This window comes from Elaeis guineensis, chromosome 4 (genome assembly GCF_000442705.2).
Source record: "Elaeis guineensis isolate ETL-2024a chromosome 4, EG11, whole genome shotgun sequence".
NCBI classification, from domain to species: Eukaryota; Viridiplantae; Streptophyta; class Magnoliopsida; order Arecales; family Arecaceae; genus Elaeis; species Elaeis guineensis.
This window is the reverse complement of record NC_025996.2, coordinates 134,117,717-134,139,853: the sequence shown is the minus strand read 5'-3', so window position 1 is coordinate 134,139,853 and position 22,137 is coordinate 134,117,717. Positions and strand designations below refer to the sequence as shown.

At 37.4% G+C, this 22,137-nt stretch overlaps 1 protein-coding gene across 1 annotated transcript; it reads left to right on the top strand.

Moving 5' to 3' along the window:
- The first annotated feature begins 9,382 nt into the window (after positions 1-9,382).
- LOC105042585 (uncharacterized) lies at positions 9,383-21,689 on the top strand. The gene is made up of 12 exons (XM_010919871.4): positions 9,383-9,726; positions 9,814-10,033; positions 10,312-10,512; positions 10,582-10,652; positions 10,760-10,922; positions 14,923-15,516; positions 15,843-16,223; positions 16,381-16,456; positions 16,552-16,615; positions 17,466-17,601; positions 21,171-21,284; positions 21,373-21,689. The coding sequence occupies exons 1-12, from the start codon at positions 9,398-9,400 to the stop codon at positions 21,436-21,438; spliced, it is 2,415 nt and encodes an 804-aa protein (XP_010918173.1). The 5' UTR covers positions 9,383-9,397; the 3' UTR covers positions 21,439-21,689.
- Positions 21,690-22,137: the final 448 nt, after the last annotated feature.

Here is a 22,137-nt window from a genome sequence, read left to right as displayed (position 1 = left end):
ATATAAATTTAATCTCTCATAAATTATTTGGATCATTAATCAGAATATTATCATCCTCAAAATTAAATCTGTACCTCATGTCCAGTGCTAGCTAGACATAAACAACTCTTTAATCTCATATGATCTCTAATTTAATTTTTAATTAAGTTAATCTATTTGTTCAATCAAGTCACATACTTTCAAATTGAACATAAAAAGTTAGATCAATTTTTTTTTATTTTGTCTGACTTTGTGCATGGCTGTATAGGTTCAAACACTAAGCCGGTAGCACAAAAAATTATTTTTTATACTAATCGAAGTTATCATCTAACAATGGTTCTCGACGTCCAGATAGGTCGAATGTTTGTAAGGCAACACTCAAGAACCAAGAAATATGGTTATCGCATAATTCATCCCTTTGATCCTGAATGCTCAAGATGACCTAGGGTTTAACTGTCAATCCTGGATTAGTTATTCACATGGTATTTCAATCTTTTTCAAATTCTGTGACCTATCATATGGATTGTCTCAATCGAGATCTTACTCAATTGAAATACAATGATGCATCAAGTCCTGAAATACGGAGGGGACAATCCCATCTTGATCTAAACACTGACTACCATAAGTACTTGACTGTACCTGAAAATCTTTCGTTACTAAATTAAAAATTCAAGTAGTCTGACACCAAAGTACAGTAAGTTGCTTGCAAATCACCATAGTGATCTCAGGTCAAAAGGACACTTATGCCCATATTCTTCACAAGTAGCCCTTGACAGTAAAGTGCTCCGCAGATGAGTCACTTGTTCAATGATGATGTACTCCTACATCTCATTTGTATACTATACCAGTATCTCCACACTCTTTGATTAAGAGAACAATCAATGTATATGACATACAATGACCTATACTTAATAAACGTCATCGTTCCTTAATGACGTATCATTTGGTCACGAACATATTTAAGAACTATTCGATAAATTTTTCTTTATCGATTGTTATATAGTTCTAAGGACTTCATCACAACATTAGAATTCAATATGAAAGATGTACACCTTGTGATGAATTATGCCAAATAATTTTTATTAATTCATAATTCTTATATAAATTATAAAGAGCGCAATCATCTAAACGATTGGCTTTAGGATATATTTCCTAACATGGACCAATTTGGACTAGTTAGAGGAAACAAGAGAAGGAGCTCGGATCAGGATGACCTCATACCAATAAGGAGTAGCCTGCTACTATAATACTCGGATCAAAATGAAGATTTTTTGACCTAGAGACCTCATCCTAAAATGAGATGAAGTATCCAAATCCACAAAAAATGGCAAATTGGCCCTGAATTGGGAGGGACTATATCGAATCATAGAAGCCATCTAACTTGGAGCATACAAATTGCAGACCCTCGATGGCACCCAGATTCCTCGAATGTGAAACTTTGAGAACCTCCAAATGTACTATCAGTAAGATGTGTAATTGTTTGGTTTTATTAATGAAATTATTCTTCTTCAAATTCATATAGATTTTAAACAAGTCATAAAGGTCGGACAATGTTCAATGACAATATTCAAACATCGACCACTAGCTGATTACAATATAAATCTAGGGACATTCGAATACTAGTCTGAACTTCGATAATTGGATCAAAATGGATTGATCTCAGAGATATCTTGACTCCAGTCGAGACCTTTAAAATTATATTCGGTAAGGCACTAATAATGATGAGATATTTTGACCCATGTTAGGATCTTTACAAGCGAGTCCTTCGAAAAAAATCCGAAGATACAATTGAAGTCATTGACTTGGCAAAAAAATGTTGGCTAATGTTTAAGTTAGAATTGACTTCGGTAATCTACATTGGCTGTTACAAAAGTTTGGGATCAAATCCTACCTGAAGAGTTCAACTTCGGACAGATTGATCTCCTGAAGGTTGAACTTCAAAAAAGAACTGGCTACATGAAACAAGATTGGACCTCAGCTGATGCTCACGACTTGGCAACATTTATGCCTGGAGGCAATCTTAGATTGACTTCAAAAAAGCTACTTCCGTACACAATCAACTTGAGCATCGGATTCAGTCCGTGAACCCCCACTTCAATGACAAGTCAACAGGCATACACATTAGTAATTTGACAAAAGAAAATTATTGCATTTCATTGCTTTAAAGAATTTTCATTACAAAAAAATGTCGAAGACAAACAAAAGTACAAGAAAATTTTTACAAGTCTTCAACTTCGGCTAGAGCTTCAAATGGAACCTCGGGTCCATGCTCAGCCACCACTTCGGTTTCAGCTTCAGCTTCCATTGTTGGCTCAGTGGTGGAGGCATCAACGACGATCCACTTAGGAGCTTCCTCAACTGCAAGCTCAGTCGAGGCTTCGACCTCTATGAAGAGTTGAGTAGCCTGCTCATCTCCTGGAGCCCCATCCAAAATGATATTTGGATCTAGTCGGTCAATGTCAACCTCGAGAAAGTATCGAGCAACCTGAGCCTTGCAGGAGTCGAATCCGTATTGATGGCAATCGTTAACCCCTCTGCGATCTCGATCTAAAAGTCAAATGAAGTCCGAAACTCATCAATTGCCTTCATCTTAGCCTCAGCAATCACCTTCATCTTGGCCTTGGTGGTCACCTTCCTTTTCTCGGCCTCTGCCCGAGCTTCCATCAATTTGATTTTCTCCTCAGCAGCTTGGATCGCCATGTCACCGAGCTCTGAGCTCTTCTCCAGCTCAGTGATTTACTGTTGTCGAGCATCAGCAATGCCGTGCTCCATTGCCAAGTAGCCCTCGAGCCCCCAATTGTCTCATGTGCAGCCAAGAGGTTGGACTTCTCCCGTGCTTCACCCTCCTTGGCCTTCGTCTTGGCCTCCTCCGTGGCCTTCTTCTGGGCCTTGATGTCACAGAGATCCTCCTCAAGCTTCTGCTTGATGAGGTTGAAGCCGATGAGTCCTTTATCAAGGTAGGCAATGTCATGAATCACTTGCGAAGAAAGATTGAAGTCAGAAATCTTACAAGTACTGGAAAGAAGAATCTAAGTAAAGAGCTTACCCAAAAAAAGGTTATTGAATAAGTAGATAAAGCTTTGTCCTGTGGTCAGGACTTGGTCTCGAACCAGTCCGATAGTAGCAGCAGCATCCTCAGTAGCTCTTGCGTAAGCTATTGGTTTTAGAAGGCCGAGTCATCCCTTCGAACCCCCTTATTGAAGGTTATAAAATCTTCCTTAGATCTAGACAAGGAAGGCCCCACTTCATGTCGGGTTGTTATAGATGGCATGATGGGGGAAAGAGAAGTGATCTTGACCTTGTTGGCAATGGGGTTCGACAAACACGGGGTGGAGTCGGAGCTTGGACCGACTCTAGGGTAGCTGGAAGAGTTGCCCTCAACGATAGCACGATGACAACTTTCAGGACATCATCAACTTTGATGAGATCGACACCTGAGTTCCCCATCGATCATAAAGTTGGTGGTGTCAAAAGGGCTGATGAAGCTGGAGGAGTGGGAGTCGAAGCCGTCGATCTTGACTTCTTCTTTGTTGAAGACTTCTTGAAAATAGTCATCCTTTTCTTCTATATGGCCGTTTTAGGCGAGTTGAGAGTTGGCCTCATGACCAAAGATAAAAAGTTAGCACAAAAAGTCAAATAAGATCAAGTAATCAATAAAGTAAAAAACTCAATCTTATCTTAAGAAAGAGCTAGACTAAGGCCGACATTGTAAAATATTTGCTCGGTCATAAGGTCACTTAGCTTCAGCATCTTGACATTGAGCAACTTACTATAGTCCTCCTTGTCTTCAGGAAAGACCGACTTCTCCTTGTTCGGAGAGAGCTGAGGATCATCCCAGATCCAGCTAAAATCTCAAGACTGATCTAATAAAACAAAAAGGAAATGACTTTTCTAGCTTTGGATAGAAGAGAGGACACCAATAATGAACTTGCATCCATAGTGAGGACTGAAGTACCATCATCTTTTTTCATGAGGATGCTTCGGAGTAAACAATGCTCTAAAGAGTGAAGCCTTAAGTTGGATGTCGAGCCAGTCACATAAGATAATGAAAATGACGATCAACCTAATAGAGTTTGGAGTGATCTGAGTTGGAAGAACTTTGAAAAAGTCAAGAACATTAGAAGCAAAAGGATGGAAGGAGAGATGAAGGCTAGCTCGAAGAGTCTCCTCATAAATTATGACTCGACCCTCTAGAGTATTAGAGATGTGATCTTTCTAGCTTAGGACTTCAAGCTAGAAAGTGAAAGAAATAGAATATAAAGATTGAAACCTCCTAAGGTCGGCCTTGGTGATGGATGACTCCTTGTTTTTGGGACCAAAAAAGTCCGCAAATTACCATACAAGACTTCCTGACTTGTGCAATGCAGGATCGGGACGCTCGGATGAGGAGGTGGCCTTGGTAATGGTCTGAGAACTATCCTCAGATCCAGATCGGGGAGGAGGTAGCTGAGAACCCTGGCTACCTTAATGACTTTTGCCCCTACTATATGTACTAGAAGACATTTCAAAACGAGCTAGAATGAAAGAAAATTGATGAAAGAAGACTCGACTGAAAAACTAGAAAAGAGAAAAATGACCAAAGAAAATAAAAACCAACCAAAAGAGAGGAGGGGCTTGACCAGAAAATTGCCGCCGGTGTTGGAGAAGATGGTAACATAGGTAGCAGCAGAGAGCCTTCGACAAATAAAGTATAGGAGCGACACAAAAGAATGATAGCCAAGAGAATAAGAATGGGGGAAGAGCAGGTCTATTTATATTATGCATTGATGGCCCAGATTGGAATCCCGAATCATAGGATTGCGGCCACATGGCTTAGATCAGGGCCGCTAGACCAGGCGACTCTTCGTTGCACCACCCTTCTAATCTAGCCACATAGGCCGATCTACGTGAAACTATGTCGAACCAACCAACATTAGACATGCGACGACTTCCGATTGGCTAGCTGTTAACCATCGATTCTCATCTTTCGAAGCTGAAATAATGATCTTCCTCGAGCCACCTATCCCTCATAAATGCGATGGGATCTGCGAAGTACCGAATATCGCTAATAATTAAGGTGTGATTTACGGAGCGACCCATCAAATCGGCATCAAGATTTGTGAAATGATGCATCGATTCAGCTTCATAAAGTAAGAAGTGATGTGACGGTTCCCTTAAAACCCTAACAACTCGGATTCATCAGATCAGATAAATTCCAAGGACCTAGTCTGAAGATTACTACTTTCTTCACCTGAGGCAAATACCTCAAACTTGAAAGTGGAGGGAAGTGTTATCGGATCATACCATCTCGACCATTATCCTCGGGGCTCATCCTCGGACATGTTCATCGGCCAGTCATCGAGGTCGCTTGGTAGACCTTGGTAGAGCACACCATCTAGCTGTCTTGCTCCTCCTATGAGATAGCCCTTATCACTGCAACCCTAATTCGGGTTCTTTGGAGTCGAGAGGAAGCCGATGACTCCATTAGACTTTATCCTCGGACAAAATCTATGACCAATCATCGATGATTGCATCATGCTACCCCTAATCATCTGGTCGGACTCAGGCTGATGATTTCAAAAAATTCTTTAGATGTTGAGCCATTATAAGGAGAACATAGGCCAGCCCTACATCCCTTAAATATCAGACGGTTTTGACAAAGCTTCAAAAGGATACGATGAAATATAGCATACCACTTAATACAATTAATCGCCTATTACTCATAATTTATTGTGGGCCATGATTCTCTACAGCGGTTATCGATAATTAAGGTAACATATATCTTCTCTCCTATATAAAAGGGGATGATAGAGGACCCTTCGGTAAGTTTTTTTGAGCTTAGATCGACTTTTTTATCATTATTTTTTTCTCACTATTCTCAAAGTTCGGGTTGACTTAAACATCGGAAGGTCCTCTACTAGAGAATCTTCGATGATCAGATGTTTCTTGCAAGTCCCAGAAATGACACATTATCCTTGGATCTTCACCAACCACCAAGCTTCCTCCTCGGACCTTCGCCCACCAAGCTACTCCACTTTGGCTCAGAGCATTGCGGCAACACAAAATATTATACTGCTAAATATCATTTCAAAAATATTATTCTCTTTCCTATCCCTTCTAAAAATACTTCTCCTTTCTTCAATTAAAGTATACTTTCAAAATATAATAATCTACCATAGGAATTATTTATGCTTTCTACGATTCTCTTAGATTCTTATTCTAGCCACTGAGATTACTATGATGCTTCCATCTTAGCATCATAACCTGTGCTCCATTAAACACTCGCGTATGGTCTATCTTTACTACTCGACAACTATAGTCCTTTTCACAACTAGTTCTAATGTCATGTGATCATAAAATTCCAATTTGGAAATCAGGATATGTCATCTCCTTAATTAAACCAATAAATAAACATGAGCTTTAGAAGTCAGCCACAGAAATCAGATATATGTAGTCACAAACATCCAACAAACTTTCAATTCTAGCAACCAAATCTCCGTGGATGGAAGGTTAGGCTACATCCAGCAAGGTTTTTTTTGTTGTTTTTTTGGGAAACTCAGATGATTTATATTACTCAAAAAAAAATATATATGAGGAAATCAAAAAGTAAAATATTATTAAATTAGGAAGATCAGCTGATGATGTCCAAAAGATTAGATTCTGCATGATTTGTTATATATAAAATTATCTAATTAGCAGCACTATTTATTTATGGACAAATATTTTTATTATATATAAAATAATATCTCTTGAGACTTGAAATAGTGGTCACTTCCGTGGATGGCGACATTGGGACGAAAAAAGAAAAGAAAATTTCTGAATTTTGTTGGCCCCACTCGAAGCCTGAGCCAAATAGGAAGGCCTAGATTTGCCACTACCTTAGTATTATAGGATCTGAGATATCGGAAATCTCATATATATTTTAAATTAAAAATCAGTTAATATTATAAAACTTGATTTGAATACTTATTAATTTAAAACTAGTATGAAATGCTAAGAAACTTATATTAATCCATATTTTATTATCGTATTGACTGATATATTGGAGCATAACCTTTTTTTTAGTAGGAGAGAATGGCTGTCTTTATTAGAGAAAATTAAGAAGTGGCTTGTGGCATGGAACTATAGTTTGCACAATGTTTTCAGCATTTCCAAGTTACCATATGCTTGTTTTAAGGTCACCAAAATGGGTTTATTCAAAAGTGATGGTACCTTTCTTTGGATACACAAGGAAAATGCCTTGAGCTTCAAATGCTTAGTTAACTAAGATGTTGTCGGTAGGAACAAGAGCCAAGGAGGTCTAGGAGTTAAAAATCTAGATGATATGAATTCATAATTACTTGCTATTTGCTAAATGGGCACAGACATATTTGGAAACAAGAAAAATAAACTACAGAAAAAAAATTGTCAAAACCTCATATTACTCGATAAGCAAAATAGGTCTGAGAAGTAGGGGATCCGTGACAGGCCCATTACCTTCCGGTAGGACATCAACCACAACCTTGCAGCCTTTCGGATTTGGGCTTCTTTTAAATTAGAGAATGTTCGATTCTGGGAGCTGGCTGATATGATGGTGTAGAGGTTAGAATTTCCTCAGTTATATTTATAGGTTGCTAAGGAAAATATCACTTATTCCAATTGGGCTGTACCCATTACTTGGAGATGACTATGGGGAGCTTCTTAAGCTCAATGCTCTACTTGCAGATGTGAGGTCAACAAAATGCGAGTATAAATCATCTTGAAATAAAGACTAAAATTGAATCGAATACAGATTGAATACCATCATATCCATATCTATATTTATTTTGTTTAACGAATACAAATACGGATATGGATGTTATTTGGATACAAAAATTTATATTTATATTTGTTTTAAACGGATACGGATATAATTCGGATATTGAAAGTATGGATATAATTATAGATATTACTTAGATAATTAAATTTTATAACTACAGAATCAAAAATATTACTAAATAGATGATAAATTAAGTTAATAACATATTTATATAGTTATATATATTTTTAAAAAATCAATAAGTATTATATAAAATTATATATGATTATATATAGATTCGGATATTTGCATATGAATCGGATAGTTGTTTATCCATATCCATATCTATTTTTCTTTCACAGACATATATACAGTTGTGGATATTAGTCGGATCCTTAAATTTCTATCCATATCCAGATTGATTTAGATGCAAAAATAAATCTAGATGAAAATATCCATACCATTTTCATCTCTATCACAAAAATATCAAATTTTTAATATTCTATCTTCCACCTTAATTTTGAATATTTATTTGCTAATTTCTACATATGTATCTATACTCGTATTAATTATTCACTCTGACTTACCAAAAAAAAAATCAAACTTTTTTTGTAAAATTGTTCTACCATTTCCAAATAATGGAGGTGTTCTATCTCCATTCCATGAGCTCTTTGGAAGTCCTTCCTCGAAAAGATCAAAGCCTTTATGTGGCTCGTTATCAATAATAGAATCCATGCTGCCAATATCTTGCAGAGGAAAGGATGGCCTGTAGTTTCGGCATTCGTCCTACTCCACAAACCTCACCAGCCTGGTGTGACTGGTAATGGAAGCCAACTCCTAATCCATTTGTCCTACTCCACAAACCAATATCTTAATGCGAACCTTCTAATGGAGGCCACATCCTAACCCATTTGGCAATATTAATCTATTGATGCGACGCTGCGCACCAACAAAGCCTCTAGATGTAGTAAACTCTCAGTTCCAATATCAAAAGATCCAAAGTTTTCTTACTCTCGAATTCGGATCTCCTGCACCATAAATAAAGTTCGGTATCATCGCGGACAACCATCATGTCATCCATTTGCACTGAGCAAAGAGTCGGATGATGTGGTGCATCGTTTTTGAGATGGTTAGTATAGCAAATATCCACCTATAATGTCAAAGTTAAAAGATATTCGGTATTTTTTTTTTTTTAATGGTAGAAAAAGAGATTCGATATTTTTGATGTTCTTTACTAGATTCCCAATACGGTATTCCTATGTGATGGATCTCTCTATCCCATCAAATTGGAATTTGTTGTTTATGAACATACCCATCAAAGGATTCGGGTTGTGTGTTTTGTACGTAAGAATGGTTGTTTTTTTTTTTTTCACGTCAATCATTGGATCGCATCTTACACGAATTTTAAATTATTTTAATATTTTCTTTCATCGGTCTGCACTGATCTTAAAGTGGATATGTTACAATCTGATGGTTAATGCCGTGGAAGAAGGGGAATCATGCTTCCACGCTAAAGATACAATCGGAACCCCAATCAAAACACATGGTCAAGACGATGGCAACATACTTACGGGATAATGGCGACATCCTTACACCATCCCCGCCAATCTCTTGAAGCACCAACCCAGCTGCTCCCTACCGCCCCTTCGGACCGGGCTCTTCATGTCCTCATTCGCCCTCCACGCGCGCGACATCCTCCCCCCTCTCCTCCGCCTTAAATCGCGCCTTCCCTTCCCTCCCACCTCACGCCTTCCTCACGTGCTCCTCCCCAGCCTCCCCACCTGCCTCTTTTTGACCCCACGAAGACCGCGCATTCGCCTCTTCTGTTCCCAAACCTCCCAAGACCCTGCCCGCGCCGCCGATATTCCTATCATGGGCTCCCTCTCCGCCTCCGCCGACGCCCTCCCGCCCCTCGGCTACCCCCCGGCCCGCCGCGACGAGTCCGTCGTCGACGACTACTTCGGCGTCCGCGTCCCCGACCCGTATCGATGGTGAGATCCCCGTCCGGATCCGATTCGCTTCTTATACTCCCTTCTTATCTGACAAAAGATCCCTTTTTTATTGGGTTTCGGGCGCAGGTTGGAGGATCCGGATGCAGAGGAGGTGAAGCAGTTTGTAGAGAAGCAGGTTGCGCTGACGGACTCCGTTCTTGCGGAGTGCGGCGAGCGCGAGCGGCTCCGACGGCAAATCACGACGCTGTTCGACCACCCGCGTTATGATACCCCGTTCAAGCGTGGGGGCAAGTATTTCTTTTTCCACAACACCGGTCTCCAGGCCCAGAGCGTCCTCTACGTTCAGGTGGTGGCAAAACTTTCTCCAAGTTCGGATTTTAAGCGCGTTTATTTGTCTTCCTCTGATGATTTGGGATTTCGGGTTTCCGTCATGGAATGATTTGGATAGGGAAAACTCCATGAAGATCAGATTTTGAGGATGTTTCTGCGTGGTTTTTAATGTTTTAGTGTCATGGATTTCTATTATTTTTAGAATGACTCGGCTGGGGAAGGTGTCACCTTGTTTATGTTTTGGAGATGGTTTTATGTGTTTTTGATGATTTGGTATTGCTGGTTCTGTTGTAGAATGATTTGGATGCGGAGGCAGAGGTCTTGTTGGATCCCAATGGTCTCAGTGAGGATGGGACGGTGGCTCTTAGTATTTCTTCTGTCAGCAAGGATGGCAAGTATTTAGCCTATGGGCTTAGTGCGAGTGGCAGTGATTGGGTGACAATCAAAGTCATGCGGGTTGATGATAAGAAACCTGAACCAGACACGATATCATGGGTGAGCGAAGAACTTTGAAGCTGTTTTCTTTTATTTTGAACTTATGATGGGAATTTTTGATGGATGCAGGTCAAGTTCTCTTCAGTTAGCTGGACCAATGATGCAAAGGGGTTCTTCTATAGCCGATATCCAGCACCCAAGTAAGTGGGACTTTGTCGAATTAATAGTATCGACCCATCGATATTTGCAAAAAGGAAGGTGTTTTGTGGTTTTTGTCTTAATGGTATTGACTCATGATTGTCCATAGGGAAGATGGTGAATTGGATGCTGGGACTGAGACAAATATTAATCTGAATCACCAGGTTTACTACCATTTCTTGGGTACGGATCAGTCAGAGGATATATTGTGTTGGAAAGATCCTGAGCACCCAAAGTATACATTTGGGGCCGGTGTCACCGAAGATGGGAAGGTAAGTTGCTGCCTCATTAATGAATTTTTTTTAGTTAAACTTAGTTTATATATTTTTAAAAGTATAGTTTTATTTTCTGGTTCTTATATAGTGTAGAACTTTGCAACAACTCTCTCATCATCTACATATAAAAAAATGCTGTCTCATTTAGTAATGTATGAGAACATAGGAGGATCAGGGCATTGATGCACCTTCTGTTTGCTGCCAGTCTGGTCATATTTACTTTTTATTAACTTTGCTGTTTAAGTTCAGCATGATTTGAATATGCATTACGAAGCTACTTGTATGGTATTCTTCGATTTCAAATCATGTCTAGCTCATAACTAGCTTGCTTTTTGAGGCATGTGGCTGATATAGCTGACCAATCAAATGTTTCTGTTTCTTTTATTTTTAACATCAATATATGAACTATTGTAATTTAATCTGAGTCATTTGTCAGGCTGCTTTTCTAATGCTAATATTGTATGGTGATGAAAACAGACAACTATGGCTATATAATTATATTTGTATGGCAGGGCATATTTGGATAGTGGATATGACAGGGTCATTCGAATTTTAGCTGAGTAATTAAGTTTGGTACTTAAGGTGTAAAGGGAATAATTCACTATGTTTAAGATGAATGGGTGTTTAGGCCAAATTTTAAAGGAGAGAAATGGGGGAAAAAGTCTCTTTAACCTTAAACCTTGCAATTAATGGGGATCTAGAATAAGAATATGATAATGGTGTCTGAACTAGATAGTGATACTAAAGATGAGAAGGAAGATATTCTATCTCTTCTTCTGAATTAGTGTTTTAGAGATTGACTTGGAGAGACATGAGAAGGGGAATTTAAAAAGGGGATGAAAAGGAGGAGTGATTGGACGACTTATGCGATCATTTAGACTGTGTTACCTAGACACTTCTGTCTAGTTTCTAGAATAGGTGCTAGATACATGATCTGAATCAGAATTCGTTAGACATTCAGATTCTTGAAAGGATTTTTGAAATAGGTATAGAGTTTGACTCTTCCAATAATGAGTTAACTATTTTCTAATAACACTAAAACTGAACTTTTGTTCCTTTTAGAGATTGGTCAATATCTAGGTATTAAAATAACTTTATTAAATGCTATTTTTCTCAAATATTTACGCTATTTGGAAAGTTTGGATGAGAAACATGTATATTGGAAGCACTAAAAAATAAAACCTTTTAGTACTTTTATTTTTTACAACATTTGAGTATCCATGTGTGAGCTGTGTGTGTTAGTTACAATTATCTTTTCCATTTATCCATCCATCCCCCTCCCCCTCCCCCCCCAAAAAAAAAATAAATAAATAAAAAGCCAAGCCAGATGCATGGACATGTGACCGGACCGGTTTTCATGTCCCTACCCATGCAACATTAGATATGGAGGGAGAGGATCATTTTCTTTCTTTTCTCTCTTCTCTATAAAAAATTAGTGGCTTTTTGGCCTTTAATGTGGTTTTATCTTGTCTATGCTTGTTTATAAATACAAATGAATTGTACTACTCTCTTCTCTTATAATTCTTTTTATTTTTTACCAAAGTTTTTGACATCTTCATGGCCATTGATGTATGCCAAGATCACTACTGATGTATGATATCCTTGTAGAGTGATGGGGCATGTGGCATGAATCAATTTAAAAGCTAACTTAGATGCCTATCTTGATCTAGAATTGTGGCTTAACAGTTTTCTAGCCCACTACTAAATGTTTAATTATGTTTAGCCAATCTTTGTTGAAATGCTTGCGGACACCAACTTTAGGCATATGTACATGAGAGGATGCATACATGTCCCTGATCTCACTTTAAAAGGTTTTATATCATAAGTGGTACTTTAGGTTTCTCTATCTTTCAAAGAGAGAACATGATCCAAAAACAAAAGAATATATGCACCAAAGATGGATTTATGTATAGAGGATGGTGAATACTAAGGAGGGGTATGCAGTTGGTCACTTGTGAGAAGGAATTTGTGTCTTTCAAAATACACCTAAATATCAAATCATCTCTTGAGAGAATTATGCTCATATCCTGCCTTCAAAGGTTAAGGGATTTGCGGAAGGGATGCCCTGCTGCATAGACCATTACCTCTTCTATCAAAAAAAAGTTGGCTTGTTACACTAACTTTTATCAAGTAATGCAAAAAAAATCTAGAATGCCGTTGCATGGAGTGGTTAATATCTTTGCTATTACTTTTTGTTATATGTATAATATATAATGTAATATAACAAAGAGGAATTAATGAGTGCATATTAAAATAAGGGGTTGTAATTGTGATGAAGGTTGTGTGACAGATATATGCTTCACCACACTTGTATTTTTTGCCACACATGGAGACTTTGTTACACTATAATAAAGAGCATCATAATTGTATTTCTGCACGTATATCATAATCCAATACATCGCTATAAGAATTATAAACAAATATAGTACATACGAGAAAAATAGGCATGTGCTTAGTAAGAAGGATACTTGAAAGACAAACTTTTATTTCCAAAATAAAGAATGTCCTGAAAATGCACTCCCATTTTCATTTGCATACGCTTCTACGTAGTATGAAGTGCTAGAAATAAATGAAGTTCATGGAAGAAATGAAAGTACTACAGTAAACAAGAAAGTAAGGATGATCAGTGAATGTGGATGCACAATGACAAAGCATTTCTAAAAAATGTTTGTGAGTCCTTGAATTGTTGGAATGTTGCCTAGCATGTTTGCGTTAGATCATGTCAGATCTCTATTATAGAGTAAAAAATGACCCATTAACTTTTGGGGTTGGGTAAGCTATTTTTTTGTCAAGATCCTTTTGATCGACTCAAGCCTGATTAGGTTGCTCCAATTCTACAAGATTGAAGCCAAATCTAACTCGATCTTGGGTCTTGATTTGGATGTATGCAATTATTACTTATCTGATTAATAGATGAGACTCGGATAGTGATATACACATTTCATTATATCTCCAAGTAATTAAAAAAAATTAAAAGAATCATGCTATTTCCGAACATCATAACAGCATAATGTATATTTTGATAGCATCCTTTCTGTACCTCCATCTTTTTCAAGTCCCACCCCAATGATCGCCTGATCTTATTTCAGGAGTTAAGTGTCTCATTATGTGTTTGTCTCAAATGGGATGAATGCAAATAGGTGGCTTCCTTGTTGAACAACCTACCTTCACCAGTAATTAGAGTCAGCAACTCAGCTAGCTTACTGCGGAGCTTATTATATGCACATTATAGAGGTTGGCCCCAACATCACCAACCTTTGGTGTCAGGGGATTAGCTGCTCGACATTCATCCTCATCTCAAATAGCTACATAGATGGATTATTGATGTTTCAGTTTAATGTAAAACAAATTCATGTGTTGATGCAGGTTCTTAATTTTGATAATTTGAGGAACAACCACACTGATCTTATTATACAATGTCTAACACGATGCTCAATGTCAACCATAGCGATCAACAAGTTTTAAGCATCCAGAAAAATCTACCTCCTGATTAGTTCTAAGTCGAGCGCTTCAATATTTGATTGATATTGACCCTGGTCTCTCTCTCTCTCTCTCTCTCTCTCTCTCTCTCTCTCTCTCTCTCTGTGGCTTTGAAGTTGATCTCTGAAAATACTTGACAGTGATATGAGTGTGTAAATAAAGATCTATAAAACATCTCAAATAGTAGATTCAATACAATCAGATTGCTTTAAGGCCATGTGCCAACACCAACTACTACTAAAAATAAAACTGATATAGGAAAACCCAAGTCAAGTCCACGTTGTTCTTTACATCACATTAATTGCCTTGAGCTTATTAGAGCAGTTTGTGTGAGTATAGTTTGCATGCAAACAAAGTCTTTCTACTCTCGTTAGACCCTAATAGAGCATGAGATTGCTATTTTGGTGCTTAGTAATGCTTCATTGTTGTGGATTTTGCCTGAAGTAAATTGAATTTTGTTTGTTCTCCATTTAGACATGAATTTTCTTTGGCTAATAATGTTTTTTGTTATCTCCAGTATGTTCTTTTATACATTGATGAAGGCTGTGACCCTGTTAACAAACTATATTACTGCGCTTTGTCCTCGCTTCCTTGTGGGCTTGAAGGTTTGAAAGGGAGTACTGAAATGCTTCCCTTCATCAAGCTTGTTGACAATTTTGAAGCACGTTATGAAGCTGTTGCAAATGATGACAGTGAATTTACTTTTTTGACAAATAAAGGAGCTCCTAGAAATAAATTAGTCCGAGTAGATCTTAGGGAGCCAAATTCATGGACTGACATTCTGCCAGAAGACCAAAAGGATGTGCTCGAATCAGCTAATGCTGTCAATGGTAACCAGCTTTTGGTGAGTTACCTAAGTGATGTTAAGTATGTGTTGCAAATAAGGGACTTGAAAACAGGAACGTTGCTGCATCACTTACCCATAGACATTGGTACCGTCTTTGGGATTTCTGGTAGACGTGAAGACAGTGAGGTTTTTATTGCCTTTACTAGCTTCCTTACTCCAGGTATTATTTACAAGTGTAACTTAACAACTGAAGTTCCGGAAATGAAGATATTTCGAGAAATTTCTGTTCCTGGATTTGATCGAACAGTTTTCGAGGTTAATCAGGTAAAAGTTCATGTCAGTTCTTTCTAATCTTGCATCGTGCTAATTAGTGTAAAAGATGTGAAAGTGCTTAGGTTCGTACTTATGTTTTGAATCCAAAAATTCAACAATGCTTTTCTTTGCATTAGAGAAGTTTAAATATCTGATTACCTTTTGTTCCACAAATTCCAGTAGAAGTTCGATTACTAATGTTGGCTCAAGAAAAGTTTTACTTATTGTTGTTGCCTTTTCTCCCTTTTTAATAGTGGTCTATGAAAGAGGCAGGATTTTATTGCTTGCACAGTGATCCTTTTTTTTGATATTTTTCCTTCTGTAATTTTGTCTCTTAGGTTTTTGTTTCTAGCAAGGATGGAACCAAGATACCTATGTTCATTGTGTCAAAGAAGAATATTGAGCTCGATGGATCACATCCAGCTTTATTATATGGTTATGGAGGCTTTAACATTAACCTCACACCTTCATTCAGTGTGAGCCGTATTATTCTATCAAGGAACTTAGGTTTTGTATTCTGCATTGCAAATATCCGTGGTGGTGGAGAATATGGAGAAGAATGGCATAAAGCTGGATCCCTTTCAAAGAAACAAAATTGTTTTGATGATTTTATTGCTTGTGCTGAATTTCTTATTTCTACTGGTTATACCAAGTCTAAACGGCTATGTATTGAAGGTGGAAGCAATGGTGGACTTCTAGTTGCAGCTTGCATAAATCAGGTAAGGCCCCTTATTAACAAGTACTTACTTTGTTCTCATATGCTTCATATTTAGTTCCAGTTGCTTGAATATGCTTTAAAGTGCTTATCTACAAATAAATCACATCATCTAATTTAGTTATTTTTTAAAGCATCTAAATTTGAAAATGTGATGGCAGAGACCTGATCTCTTTGGATGTGCTCTAGCTCATGTCGGTGTCATGGACATGCTTCGATTCCATAAGTTCACTATAGGTTAGGCTTCTTTATCAGTTGCAGCTAGGAGTATACTTTAGTTGCTATTTCCCGGTCTGGTCTTCCTGATGCATGTATATGTTTTTGTCATGTAGGTCATGCATGGACCACTGATTATGGGTCTTCAGACAAAGAGGAAGAATTCCAGTGGCTTATCAAGTATGTAAATGCACATTGCTATTCATTCATTTTATTGAATGGTGATGAATTTTGTTTTTTCATTGGTTTCTACATTCATTTTATTATTTAGCAATCTTCCGGGCACAGAATTTGTTAACCTTCATGACATTGCACCCATTGGTGTTACCAGGGTGCTTCTTATTGTGGGTTATTGAAGTTATAGCATTTTTTCATGCTAGGAAACATGGACACCTCATAATTGCAGAGATAATTATAATTATTATGCCATATCCCAGCTATCTGGGCTAGGCTTGGGAATCCTTATTTCCATTATTTATAGTTAAGTGCTATCTCTGGTGATATTGTAAGTTTTCCAAGCCATTTCTTACAATATGTATTGATGTTATTTAGGTCTTTCCTCCTACTATTGAAGTCTATAACTCATTCTTGTACTTCATGACATGGTAAAATAAGAATCTTGCACATTTTATCTTTTCCATCAATGCAATTGACGCTTGTATTTATATGATTGATGTGAGTCAGCTTTACTAGTTTGACAATTGCACCTGGAACCAAAAATGTTCAGACTGTTATAGTGAAGCATAAACACTTCCTTTCCAAATATTAGATTACAATAATAAGAAAGGTCTGCACATAGATTCTCCACCAATGTTCGTCATAGTAGGAAGGTTTTCAGTTTTTATACAATTGGAACGAACATCTACCAATGGACACAATGAATGTTGGAACAAAAGGAGTCTTTGAAGGCATATTTACTGTGTGCACTGGCTAGATTCGTTTATCATTCTACCATTCCTTTCTCATATTGTATTGGAAATTTTGGGTCTTTACTGCATGTCAAATTTATGCATGTTTTGTCTTTGTACAGGTACTCACCACTTCACAATGTGAAAAGACCATGGGAAAAAAGTGCCAATCAAGCTTGCCAGTACCCGTCAACCATGTTATTGACAGCTGATCATGATGATCGTGTTGTCCCATTACATTCATTGAAGTTACTGGCAGTAAGTTCCTAATATTTATAATATATGAAAATAAAATTTCTCTATATTTGCATATCTCAGTTTGCATATATTTACAATGTTCAGCCTCCACATATTGTTTATTTTTTTAACCTTGGGTACACATTTCATGTTGTAAACTGAAGCTGTAAAATACTGGAGATTGTATTCAATAAACTATAAAAGTATTGTACTGTTCTTTAGGATGTGATTTGTTATAGAGGTCAATTTTCTCAAAATTAATTGATTGCCAGATTCAGTATTTATATCCGAAGGCACTGATAACATCCATGTTTGTCTTTCTGCAAATTTTTTATAAAATGATGAATCCATACTTGACCAGTTTGTATCATACATCATGCCCAGAAGTTTGCTATCTTTGGTATAACTGTTAGATTAGTTCTGGAGCACCAACTTAAACAATTATCTTTGCTGTGTGGAACGGTAATGAATACATTATTTATGTTTTAATTTAGTGAAGTCCTTTATGCTTAACCAGTCCCAACTCTCAACTGCTGAGTTTAATTTCACTTTAGTGTGTTGAAAGGGATTTTATTGACCTTTTTAAACAGCATTACTCCATTATCATTTTCTTAAGATCTTCGGCAAATAGCAGATACGTTTGCTCCTAAGTTATCATCGAATTTGATTCATAGATGGAATCTGGATTCAAACTAATAGTATGGTACAGACCTGTATTGCTTCCCCTTACTGAAGATTATGGCTCACTTTATATGCAAATGGGACCGTTTTGATTGGAATGCTACAGTTTAATGTGGCTGTGACCCTAGATTTGCTAATTCTATGAGGGCAAGATTATGATTTGGTACTTGGTATGTTCTATGACGTTTCACATTACCTTTATGTAAAAGTTGTGAAACCTTCTGATATTAATGCTTTGGATGGGCAGAATGTCAAGAGTTGGTTGATGCTTTTAGCATGAGTTAGATTAATATAATCCATTGTTGAATTGGAGAAACATCACACACATGCATGAAAGTGGCAGCATATTTCTGTGTGGCAGCATGAAAGTGGAACTCACACACATGCACATACATATGTATGAGAGAGAGAGGTGCTGAGAAAAAGTGGCTCCCAAAGTACCAAGGTTCCAGCTTTAAAAATTTGACCCCACAGTTGATTATGCCATCCTGTTTTTGCTCAAAGCCTCAAACCATTTAGAGTTCATGGAAAGTATGATTTATCTAAACCATCAATCCTTTAGAAGGTTTTATTATTACTCAGGAGTTTACAGGATTTGAGAGATCTGTGGATTTTGTTGAGCTTGATTCTAAAATTGGACAACATTTGTGTATATACTAAGCTGAATTATGAAGTAGAACTTGATAAAATTCTGTCGTACATCTGGTTGGGGTATCTAGGAGGAATAAAGGGTTAAGAAGAAGAAAGAGTGCTAGCAAAGGAGGAGAGATGTGAGTGGAGACAAACAGAGAAGAGAAGAGACAGATGAAAAACACAGAATGCTGATATTTTTACATGAATAACAAGGGATACTTGATTCTTGAAGAAGAAGAATCTTATAATAAATATGGCAATTTTATCTAAATAATGTTATTTTAAAAAAGAATTATAAAAATTATGCTTTTTTTCAAAATGTTTACCAAAATATTGCTCTAAATAAAGTTGTCCTATGATAGAGTAACTTTATGTGCTGATTCACTATCATTCACGCCATGTGAAAGGTGAAGTCAGCAATTAGTAAATCGTCCTAAAATAGAGTGACTCTATAAGTCGTCCTATCGTAGAGCGACTTATAGAGTTGCTCTATGATAGAGCGACTTTGTGCTTTTTCCAACCACAAGCACCCACAATCTATCCAAACACAAATTTTTTCTCATTGCATTACCAAGCCGGCGGCAAAGGAAGAAATCTTTTCTCATCCTCCCCTCCCTCCCCCCCTTCTCATCACTGTTGGCGTTAATAATCAACGCTATTCTTCTTCTTATCTCATGGAGGAGTCCCCACGCCTTCGGACCATTGAGAGAAGCCACTAAGGCCTCCTTGATTGAGACAGGGAGGGCAAGAGGAGAAGGATGAGAGGCGGGGGAGCAGAGTGGGGAAGGCGATAGGGATGGTTGGATCCCGAGGTTGTGGTTGGGAAAAGCACAAAGTCGCTCTGTTATAGAGCGACTTATAGAGTCGTTCTATTTTAGGGCGACTTATTAGTTGCCGACTCCACCTTCCACATGACGTAAATTATGGTGAATCAGCACATAAAGTCGTCCTATCGTAGGGTGATTTTGTTTTGGACAGTATTTTGGTAAATATTTTGGAAAGAGAATTATTTTCGTATTTTTTTAAAATTAGCATTATTTAGGTAAAATAGCCTAATAAATATAGTTCATATTATTCTCCTGAAATCTTGACTAGAACACAATTAAAACTCTACTACTGTATATTGTTTTATAAAAGGGAATGGTTTTAAAAAATCTTGCTTCTGTCGAAAGTTATGTGTTCCTCTGTTCAGATAATATATAACTTATTGACACAAATATGATGGACATGGATAAATATTTTTGAAATTTTAGGGGTAGCGGAGCAAGAATTATATATCTCTGCACTTCTGTAGTGTGGCTTTGTTAATCATGTATTCACTGAAATTTGGATTTGATATACACATGCAACCTTAGAGAAATGGGTCAACTTGTTATGTTATATAGGTAAAAAAAAAGAAAAGTGTGATTCATCTTATTATAATATCATTGAGGAATAAATTGTGGAGAACAACGGAAGTTTATTAATAAACAAATAAATGTTTGCTCAACATGATCGACATCAAGCAAGGTCATTGTCACTATGCCATTTGATGTCATTTGTACCTAAAATTAGATGATTGACAGAAAAGTATTCTAGTTTATTCTTAAAGATATCTCCACATAATAGTTCCTTTAGCAGCCATCATTTCTTATTACATGCACGCTTGCACTTGTTTGTGTCCCATCTTGTGTCTTTGATCATATCATGGTATTATATGCAAAGTTTTAAATCCCGTGGGGTGAAGGTATCCCGATTCTCCATAAAACGGGAGTCCTATTGTTCTGCCCCATCCCGACAACAGTCTTTGTCATACATTTCGGTAGATAACCTTCATTTTTTTCTCCTCCTTTCCTTTCTTTCGTTTTTTTCTTTCTTTTCCTCAATCTTTTTTTCTTTCCTTTCCTTTTCCTTTTCCTTTCTTTTTCTTCTCCCTCTCTTTTTCATTTTTCATCATCTTTTTTTTTTTTTTCTTTTTTCTTTTCTTCATTTTTCCTTCTATTCCTTCTTTCCTTTTTCTTCTTCTCTCCCCATGTATGTATATGGGCTTCGGAGTCCCGAATCCTTCTCGATCCCATTTTCTCATAGGAATAGGACAGGATGGTCAGGATACCCCAAGTCCTGTCAGGATACAAAATCTTGATTGTATAATTACTTGTTAACCATGCAGCACTTATGATGTTAAGTTTTTCCCATGAGGTTTAACGATGTTGTTTCACTGATTATTTAACTTACTTTCATATTCTTATATCTTTTCCTGGCAATAACTCTACTTCTGGTTTACTTATCGTCCCCAGACAATGCAATATGTCCTCTGTACGAGTGTCGAGAACAGTCCACAGACAAACCCAATAATCGCCCGTATTGAGTGCAAGGCTGGGCATGGAGCTGGCCGTCCTACTCAAAAAATGGTCTGCATTTCTACCCTATTTTGGAACTTGATCAGCATGCATGATATTCTAACTGATGCTTTTGTTTTTTGTGTGTTTCTTACGGTAGATTGATGAAGCTGCTGACCGTTACAGCTTTGTGGCAAAAGTGATGGGTCTCACATGGATAGATTAGGTTGAATGCCGAATAGATTAAGAAAATAGGGTTCGATGCAGAAAGCACGAGTGCCCGTCTGCATGCATGATCATATAGGTTTTTTTTTTTTTTTTTTTTTTTCTTTTTTCTCTTTCCTCTCAGAGTACAGCATTGGTCCTCTGCCTCATGCACATGGGAGCATCACTAACTCCCTGGATGCTATGTTTAAAGGATATTGGCCATTAGTGTTGATGTTGGTCATAATTCCACATGCAATCTCTTTTTTATCATGTGTAACTGAAATCATATTGTTGGCTTAATTATGGTATAATGATAAGAGTCAAAAGGCTCCCAGGTGAACAGAGAAATCATATAAAAGCTGTCCTACATGGTTCCCTCACAGATATCATTTAGAAATTTATAACTGCCATGGTTGATTGATGTGTATCTTATGCTGATAGTCTCTTGAGTAGTTTCTTTGCTCAACGGTCACTTGGCTTGAATTTGAATATCTAGACACGCTTTACATTTGTATCATATATATCCAGTTTTAAAGTATGTGATTCAATATACGTGGTCCGGCCGGTCGAGATCAAGATTCCAGGAGATTAAAAGCCAAGCCCATGAATGCCTCTAAAATAATGTAAAAAGATGGATGCGGCTCCCGGATTGGTTGAGGTGGAATCATGGATTGGTTATCGCATTTAGGGTTGAGCAAATAATCAAAATCTGAAAAAA